Below are 10280 nucleotides of genomic sequence, written 5' to 3' on the forward strand. Positions count from 1 at the left end.
ATGTATTCCAACCATCATGAGGCTATCCAAATGAGCATTTGTCATAACAGAACGAACGCAAATTATTTTTAATTAGTCTCATTGAATTATTATTATTATTATTGTTATTGTTGTTGTTGTTGTGATGAAAACAATACGGTGGCTAAACGAATATTACATGTAAATATTTTTTTTTATTTGTTTGTTCCCCGACAAAATATAACGCTAAGCTTCCCCGACGGGGATCCAAGATGGCTGCCATAGATTTAGCCAATCAAATTTCATTCATTCATCATTTGCAATTGCGCCCTCAATTTACTCAGAGGGTTCAGTACAGCTAGTTACCCATATGTTTGAAACTCGAGCGTTGAGGTGTTTGGGTGTAATGTACACGATTTTAATTTTCATTCCTTGGTATTTTATTTTTGAATAAGATGCACCACTTGGCCTCGTTTTGGCTACAATAGTTTAATAATTTATTATTACCATACTCATTATCATTAATGAAATAATAGTCAGCCAGAGGGCTTATTAATATGTAATAATATGTATACTAAGCCTGAAGGTGGCGCTTTACTACGACGGCTATCTTGGATGGTACACATACATAACTCTGCATTGCTGCGCCATCTTGTCAACACTCTAGTTTTTTAATAGCTCTATGGACTACTCATACAACAGAAAAAAACGTCGCATTGAGTTAGTAAAAAATGGAGATCTAAATGAAAAAACGATGTATTTCAGCAAGTATTAAAACCTTTTTGTTTTATTTTAGGCCTTCTTCAAAATACTTATGCCACAGCAGTTAATTTTTTTTGCCGTAAAACCAAAATAGTTTCATGCATGCCGACTTGCCTATCGGTTAGCGTGAGCCCTAACTGAACTCTGCAGAAACTTCACATCGAACTTCGCATCGGGATGTAAAACAAAATGTCGGAAAACTTTTCTTTGACGCATGCGTATTTGCATAAATGTCTACACACATATACGCACACACATACTACACACAATAAAAAACAAAAGAAATGTGACTAAGAGTGATTACAATAGTTCCTATTGCATTACATGCATAGGAACTAAAAAGTCTCGCCTTATGACAATCGTATATCATGTAGGTAACATCTTCAGTTCATAACATACTGTACAGTATGTCTATTGAGTCTTCGGTACCTATTAGGTCAAAGGTCACCACAAATTTAACACACTTGATTTAACCCTTTAAAGTTCCAAGGGGTCTATTCTAGGTAACTGGGGCCCCTTTAAGCGGTTTTAATAGGTTTCTGAAAAACGCATAATACATTTTTATGACTAACTTTCTGCAAATTAATGTTGGTTTGATTGTTGGGTAAAATGTGACCTCCCCAAATTTACATACCTTATTACAAATGAGGTTCTACTGTACTAGAATCAATGCATAAAAGTTAAAAACTTAAATTAAAAATTAAAGCACAACAATCTTTTATTATTTTTTAACTCACCAACATCATTCCTTTATCTTCTTCTTTTTCTTCTTTTACAATAGATGGCTCCTCTTTCACTACATCCTCCTTTCTATTAACAATCTTCTCTTTCTCTTGTGATTTCTCTTTGCTCTTTGAACGAGACTTGCGACTGCGACTCCTGTCCTTACTTGGAGATGGTGATCTCCTCTCATGATCACGATTGCGGCTCCTTGAACGTCGTTCACGTCGAGGGGATCTTGACCGCTGTCTTCTATCACTTCTTTCGTAACTCCGACCCCTTTGATATCGGTCTTTGCTTCGTGATCGTGATCGCCTTCTTCTAACTCTTTCTCTACTCCTCGAACGTCTGACAAAAAAAAAATATAATGAAGGGCAGATTAGGGATCAATTAGGAGGGTTCCCCAAGCTATATATTAATGACTAAGATGCTTACTTTATAATCCCAGGGTGCTGGGTTTAAGTCTTTTCAAGTGACAGGATTTTTTTCTCGGGACTAAAAGCAAAATTCATCTTTAGCATTAATAAGTTGAGTTTACGTAGAGAAATTCTTGTGTTTGTCTTGCCAAGTTCAATACTATAGTGCCATTTGGCCATTATGCCTAAAAAATTAAATCCATAATGATAATTCCAAATAACCTTCTAATAGAATTATTTCTGAATCCACTTTTTATCAATTCCAAACCAATTTTTCATTATGTATCATATATACAGTATTAATTTGTGGATCATTAAGTTAAACTATGAATAGTTTGTAAAAAACTCATTAAAAATGCTTGAATGAGCAAGAAACCAGTCACCCCTCATGAAAATACAAGTATTATACAGTACATTAACAACCATTTTTTGTTACACTGAATTTTAAGAAGATGGAACTTTGTATGAACGGTAGGCCTGCATATACTGACCAAAACCTAAATTGTGAGTGACACAATTAATCATTACCTGGCTTTAGAGAGCCCTATAGGCCTAGGACCTGGCCTGGGAAATCTCAGAAAGTTTTTACATGCATTGCTCACACACTCTCCAAAGCCTGGTTACAACTTGTTGCATTTAAAAAAAAGTGTACTGTACATGTGAATTGAATCAAAAGACTTCAGCCAATCAGTGTCCATGAAATATTAATAACAATAATTAGATTTATATAGCACCTTACACGAATAATAGCCCAAAGCACTTAACAATGATTATAAGATAGCCGAACTAGGTAGGCGATTTGTGGCGCTTGGATTCTGTGGTAATTCGGTGTAATTAGTTGTCGCAGTTGCTATAACTAATCGCAAATAACGTCCAGTCTGAATGTGTGTATTAATCAATCTTTATTCAGATATCATCAATCAATACAATACAAAAGAATGGCAGGAAAAAAATAAATATGCACTATTTAAAGGAAAAAGTTCAAAAAGGTTACAAACGGAGGTTCAACAAGTGGCTGCTGGAGATAAGATTCTCCCATGCTGGATTTTATAGTGGCAAAATACAACACATAAAATACTGCAGCTTTCAGCTTACAGTACTGTACATAAAATTTCAATAAATTGGAAATTCAGTAAATTTAGCACTAACCTCCTTCTTTGCCTCTCACGTGAGTGTGATCTTCTAGATCTATCACGCTCCCTCGATCTATTACGTTCTCTAGATCTATTACGTTCCCTAGATCTATCACGTTCTCTAGCTCTATCACGATTTCTTTCTCTACTTCGAGAGCGCTTTCTTTCTCTTTCACGGCTTCTAGAACGCCCTTTACTTCGAGAACGTGAGCGTTTTCTGGTCTTTTTATCATGATCAGAATCACTGCTGTTTGACCGCGAACGTTTTCGGTACTGTCTGAAATATAAATAAATAAACAAGTATTATATATTGGATTAAGACTTAGATATACAGACCTGTAAACACCGATTATAAAATTCTTATTCTTTTTTTATTGCCAAACAAAAACATATGATAATAAATTGGGTTTTTAGGCTGTGTGCATTATAGCCTCATTCTCAATTTTGTCATGATGACCAAAAATTTAGCCACCTTTAAAATATTTGTTCACAAAAACATGTGTGTTTACCCCAGAAGAACATAATGAAATCAGACTTCAGAGTCACCAATTTCATCCAATCATCATTTGAAGAACCCCCAAAAATATGACAATTTAGAAGTTTTACTTCAAAGGCTTAGGCAAAGCTTTTTTTTATACCTTGTTTCGCGAAATTATTTTTCTAAAATTTCCATACTTTCGTGGTGGCAGGTGGTGCGCTAGCCTAATTGGCCAAATATTAAATTCTTTTAAAATTTAAAATCATCATTATTGGCATTATAAACAAGGTATAAAAAAATTCTTCCGTATTTAATCAATTTTAGAATATAGGCTTATCTATAGGCCCTAGGCTATATAGGAGCCTAGTAGTCTAGGCCTACTAGACCTAGCTAGGGTTAGGCCGAATTCGATCCAACTCGGCCACAGTCAACACGGCCACAAAAAGTTCGGCTACAGTCAACTCGGCCACAAGTCAACTCGGCCACAAGTCATTTACTGGTACTATATTTTGAGGGAGTAATTCATCAAGTATAAAAAAAAAAAAATTAAAAAAAATTCTTGATTTTTTTAATTCATATTACAGTATTATTATTATTATTATAGTCTTAGTATTATTATTTTAATATTAGTAATTTTAAAATTATTGTTATTGGTGTTTTATTGGTATTTTTCTCATATTATTATTATTATTGTTGTTGTTGCCACCTTGATTATCGATATTATTACCCTATTATTACTAAGTAGGCCTAGTATTATAAGTATCATCACTATTATTATTAAAAAATAGTTATTACTATTACTATAAAAATAAACATTATCTTTAATTTATTATTGCTGTTATTATTGCTATTATCACCTTCAATATCATTATTATCACTAATTAGTATTATTGAAATAGATATTTAATTATCGTTATTATTACCATATTAGTGTTATTACTATTAGTATTGTTAAAATAAATATTACTATTAATATTGTTATCACCTTTATTATCGTTATTATGACTAATTAGTAAATATTAAAGTAAATATTTGAAAAGGAAGTTTCACTGGTGATTCACGTCGACATTGGATGCATCCTGGTCAAACAAATATGAAGGACTGAAGAGAAATGTCTGTCACTCAACAATACCAATTGTTCCTATTGTGGATAATTGATACTAGATGTTATGCACCCCACCTAATTTTAATGTAGGCCTAATTATTGGGCGTGGTTCTAAAGAAAATATTATCGAAAATGCACGCCATCGTCGTGCATTCATTTGATTTTAGTCGGATTCAAAATAAATTTTTAACATTTAAAAAATCATGTGGTTTTTCTATTTCAATTTTTTATGACTAGGTCTACAGTATCTACTCATGTTTTATGTCAGTGTTTTAACGTGAAAAAAATAAAACATTTATAGGGCCTATGTGTTTTTCTTAATTATTAAGATTGCTTAAATTGTTAATGTTACATTATTGTCAAATTTTATTCCATTATGTAAGTGGCGGGTTTTCTCTGTTGAATAAGAGTACAGTGTGAAGAAATGAATACAACGATCTCACGACGATGATCAGAATTTTACTAAACTATACTGTGTACTTCATTTAAATCATACTGAAGAAAAAGGATGCAAAAACTGAGTAATATTTACATTTCATTTTAATTATAAATAACTTGTGGCCGAGTTGACTTATGGCCGGCCGAGAGAGTCGACCTGCTTCCTCTAGGCCTACCGCCTAGTCCTAAAATACATCGTGGTTGAGAGAACCGGCCAGTCAATTCGAGCGGATGTCACACTAGGGCCTAGGCTAGACGGTCGACCGGCTAGACCTAAGCCTAGGAAGGCCTAGGCCTAGCTTATTTTCCATTATTGTGTGTCTAAAAATTTGTAGGCCTAGGCCGATATATAGATAAATCGTCGGTCGTCTACAAACCTGTTTTCCCTTGCCATTTTAAGACACTGAGCTACATCTACCGTATTTACACTTGGCCTAGCCAGTTACAGCAAAACGAACGCCATGCCCAAACGACGGAGTCGCGAACTGCGTTGTTGAAGCCCGCCACCACTCCTCACTTTTTTTTTGCTTTTGTTTTTGGATTGATGACAAACTGGCTGCACACTGGCCAAGGCCTGCTTTGGAAGAAGAAGGTTGAACGCTAAGCAGTAATCAGCGTAAGGTACAATGTCAAATCCATATCAGAGTGCTGGAGGCAGTCTAAAACTAAAAGGCGTATCAGATTTAGGCATAAAGAAGTAAGTTCGTTGAAGACTGTTGGGAATTCTTTCCTATAATTTTTATTTAATATTGTTCTATTTGGCCTTTTTAATTTAGTAGGCCAGGCCCACAACAGGGGCTAGGCCTAAGCCTAGAGTACTACGTACTACGTAGGCCCAGGGATTATAAAACAGCTCCCCAGTAGGCCCTAGCCTAGCTAGGCTAGGCCTACTATTACTACTACTAAAAAGTAGAGGGATGAAAAAAGTTAAAAATCATTATATTATTATTATTATTATTATTATTATTATATATATAGAATCTAGTTTTGAAATGCTTAATCTTAAAATTTATTGTAGGAAAAAAAAGAAGAGCAAGAAATTTCAGAAATTCAAAGAACAAGTACCAACTGTACAAGATTCAACAGACGAAGCCCCAAGTGCACTGAAACGAGATAGAAGAACTCCAGCTGAAATAGCATTTGAAAGAGTCCAAGAAAAAAGGGTTTGTTGACTTCATGAAATAAAATGGGCAAACATTATTTTTACTACTAACAAGTTGTATGTTTGCTTTGTGGTATCTAGGTTCTTTAAACTGTTTTAATCTACCGACTCCTATGGTCAACATTGGCAATGTTTCTTACCCCCATCTGTTTGATGTATTATAAAGTGTAATTGATTGAAATTATTGACAATGTTTCTTAACCCTCCGAAGTATATGGCACCTCATATAGATGCTCAAAATTGGCACTCTCATGTACTTTAAAAAAAATGTTTTTCATAGTCTTACATCATTTAATTCATAATAATGCACTTGTAATTTGTAGTCCCGGAACCCCGGGCCTAGCGGGGACTTAGCCAGGGATGTAATTTACAAAACGGATACGTGCATGTGAAAGTCTTGGCCAACTCCCAGCAATGCAGGGCATCGTTTTAACGTACATTCCCGGCTAAGTCCCCACCACCTACTGTACTGCCAGGAAATATTTCATAGTACTGGTAAAATGACTTGCTAATAAATGATAGCATGATAAGGCCTACTGAAGCAAATATACAGAGCGAGACAAAAACAATTTGAAGTTCTAGCCCATCGGCCTAGCCTATGTCAGAATCGGAGAAGGCTGTGAGAGCTATGCCAAAGAGATCAGCTTGCTTGATGGAAGCACTGCACATGCGTATCACTAGGCATATTTCCATGGAAGTTCGGAAAACTGCGTATTTATTATCATAGAATAAGAAAATTGATTGATTGATTTAACTGATTGATAGAATTTATTCAGTATCAAAACAGAAATTAAATAAGAAAATTAATACAGTAGAACATATTTCCTTGCCCAGGCTCACTACTGGTGAATTTTTGACGCAAACAAGGTCAAATACACGGTTCACAAATTTACTACAATTGACAAGTGCATTACATGAACATGGTTGATCGCCAAAGATCCCTTGTGTTCTTGACTCCCATACATTTCAATGACCCCTTGACTATACTGACCACCTGAATGCACCTACCAACCCCCAAGGGGACAGTAGACCCAAGATTGACAACCGTGAGTTTAAGATGTTCTGCTGACTGTCAGTTTGCATCCAGTATGAATGTGGCTACGTCTACTAAAAACTGATAAAGTTTGTCTAGTATTTTTCATAATGTTGTTTTTTAAACTAAATTCCTCATATTTTCCTTTTCTCTCTACAGAAAGCCCAAAGAATTTTAGAAAAAGCTCAGAAAAAACACAAGGAAAGAGTTGAGGTAACACAATTGAAACTTTTCATTTTCAGTATCACAAGTAAAGTGGGTCAGGGGACCCCTGTGAAATCTCGGAAAGTTTTACAAGGATTTGCTTTCATACTCATCCAAACCTGGTTACAACTTGTTACAAGTTGTTAATATTTGCAAAATAGCATCAGTGTGAAATAGGTATTAGTGTAATTGATTGTCACAAAATGTCTGCATACACTGTTAACATTGTCAAAGTTACCAGTAATTGATTTGTAAGCCTCAAATTTAATTATTGAGCCTTTTAGGATAATTTTGTATTTAACATGGCCATATAATTATCCAAAGATAACTTCTGCTTCAGAAATTTAACACTTTCCTAATTTCCATTCTTCTTCATCAACAGGCTTTCCTGTAACCAAAATATTTGACTTTTCAAAGTTAACATTCAAAGTACATTCAAATATGTTTATCTTAAATAATTAGGGCCTATGTCTAGGCCATTTGTATCTTACTGTTATTAGCAGTATGATGTTCCCTTCCTGTATTATGTTTCATGAAACCCTCAGAAACGGTCGCCAATACATTGTATTGCGGGGCCAATTAGTATATATATATATATATATATATATATATATATATATACCTTTTCAAAATGTATAAATTAAAGCAAAAATCCTACATTAATAGGCATATATAAATTATTATAAAAACAATGCATGTTGTTATCAAAATGGAAAACAAAGTGAATAATATGCCAATACTGTACCATTTGCTATAAATACCTTTACATTTAGAAATTTTATCAATTATTATAATTGTATTATAGCTTGTGCCTAAAAAATGAATTGCATTTGTTTAAAACTGTTAAAAATAAAACATGTTGCACAGACTTCCCTCAATTTTATAAACTAATCTAGTCTAGATAGGCTAATACTGTACTAGTTATGGCTAAATATTTTCAATCAGTCTGTTTCAGTGCTAATTAAACTTCAGTTTCGCTAATCACATTAATAAAGCCAATATTGCTAAGGATTTATTTTTACCAGCCCTGAGATCATTTTCTAATGACCTGTAAATGATGTCTAAAAAGAATGTTTACTAAAAATCGCAAAATGGCTAATGGTCAATGGTTGTGCATTTGTAGGCCTGCTATTATGACTATAATAGGCACAATAATAGGCTATTATGGTTATTATTTGTTACATGAAATGACATACTGTAAAACCTTGAATTAAAGCCCAGTGGGCTTAATCTTGAGATGAAGCCCATCTCGAATTGAAGCCCCCTCTTTATTTTGCAAAATAAGCCTCTAAAAAGAAGCCCATGGGATTCTTTTAAAGCAGGGAACAGTTCCCTGTTCCCTGTTTTCAAGACAGCATACTGTAGGCTTCTTTTCGATATAGTACAGTAATATACACTGTGCATGAATTTCAGAAAACAAAATAAATTAAAAAAAAGCTTGGCTTATACAGTAGTTTAGGTGATTTAATGCCAGTTAAATGAATACACTCCATGATACAGATTGATGTTAAAGTGGCCGTATTTAATTGTTTAGTAGTACAAATTCACAAAATTTACAGTATTCATTTTGAAAAGAAGCCTCTCTTTACTTTGCAAAAGTAGCCTCAAAAAGAAGCCTATCCAAAGGTTTAAAAAAAAAATTAAATAAATAATAAAAAAAAAAACAAGAAGCCCAGGGCTTCAATTCAAAGTTTTATGGTATTACAGAAGTCCATTACATTTTACATAAACCACGCCAAATTATTTTCAGCGGTAGACGTAACTTTATAATTGACATGCGCAGTAGATTTTTCAGTCACTCGCCAGTTGCTTTGAATCGCTACAATATAGAACATGAGCAACTGAGGGCAACTGGTGATTTCCAGTTGCTTTTCAGTCGCGCAACTCTTAGTTGCTCTCAGATGCTTGCCAGTTGCTGGCAAGTTGCCAAAGGTTAGTTGATGTCAGTTGAGTTGCGTTGGGTCGAGTCACAAGGGCGACATAAGCCCAGCTTAAGGACTCCCATGAGTGCCTCGAGTCTCTCATATCTGCTTCAACTGTTCTCCATGTATTTTTAAGCCTGCCTCTCTTTCTTTTTCCCTCTGGAGTCCAATGCAAAAATGTGCGTGTGATGTTATCAGGCTCCTTTCTTAGCACATGGTTTCTTTTCATGGTTATTGTTTCCATGCTCTCTGTCTGGCAGATGAGCTTCTATTATAGACCAAATGTACAGAGCTATGCTAAATGGAAAGTGAGGTCACCTTTAAAATCAATGTTAAACAGATTTAATCATCATCTGACCCAGTCACTCTACAACAAGAACTAAATTCTTGTTTAACTAAAATAGCTGACTGGTTCAATGAAAATAAATTAATTATTAATATAAAGAAAACAAAATTAATGTTATTTGGAACAAACTACATTCTTCCTAAAATTTAAAGATATTTCACTTAATTTGAATGATGATATTATTGAAAGAGTTGATTCTTTTAAATACTTAGGTGTAACTTTTGATCCTGTACTAACTTGGAAAGACCACATAAATAAATTATCTTCAAATTTGTCTAAGCGTATTGGTGTCATCCGCCGTATAAAATACCTACTTCCACCCCATACTCTTAAAATGCTTTCCAAGTCCTTAGTATTACCTCTTTTTGATTATTGTTGTTGTGTCTGGTCAAATTGTAATGTTCAATATTCTAATTGTTTACAAGTTCAAATGAACAGATTATGTAGAATTGTTTTGTTGTTTGATATTTATACTTCCGTTGATGTTATGTTAAGTTCACTTGCATGGAAACGACTACATGTAAAGTGGAATGAACAGATAGCCTTAATGACTTTTAAATGTTTAAAATGGTATGCGCCATCTTATTTATCATCTAAATTTAA

The 10280-nt window shown here is 34.1% G+C and overlaps 2 protein-coding genes across 2 annotated transcripts in view; one reads left to right on the forward strand and one right to left on the reverse strand.

Annotated features, from left to right (window-relative positions):
• The window catches only part of LOC117120394 (probable ATP-dependent RNA helicase DDX46), a gene marked incomplete in the record, with an annotated part of 24778 nt that extends 19240 nt beyond the window's left edge, over positions 1 to 5538 (reverse strand). Inside the window, 3 exon segments of the mRNA XM_033265433.1 lie at positions 1458 to 1788; positions 3006 to 3266; positions 5388 to 5538. Of these exon segments, the coding sequence (XP_033121324.1) occupies positions 1458 to 1788; positions 3006 to 3266; positions 5388 to 5404 (609 nt within the window).
• Positions 5539 to 5554: 16 nt separating this feature from the next.
• Positions 5555 to 10280, forward strand: part of LOC117120395 (protein FAM32A-like) — a 6658-nt gene continuing 1932 nt past the window's right edge. The window contains exons 1-3 of the mRNA XM_033265434.1: positions 5555 to 5707; positions 6029 to 6173; positions 7365 to 7418. Coding sequence (XP_033121325.1) covers positions 5637 to 5707; positions 6029 to 6173; positions 7365 to 7418 — 270 coding nt within the window. The 5' untranslated portion in view covers positions 5555 to 5636. The remainder of the gene's footprint in view (positions 5708 to 6028; positions 6174 to 7364; positions 7419 to 10280) is intronic.

This window comes from Anneissia japonica, unplaced genomic scaffold (assembly GCF_011630105.1).
Source record: "Anneissia japonica isolate Jap-2015-1 unplaced genomic scaffold, ASM1163010v1 scaffold287953_len805160_cov178, whole genome shotgun sequence".
NCBI classification, from domain to species: domain Eukaryota; kingdom Metazoa; phylum Echinodermata; class Crinoidea; order Comatulida; family Comatulidae; genus Anneissia; species Anneissia japonica.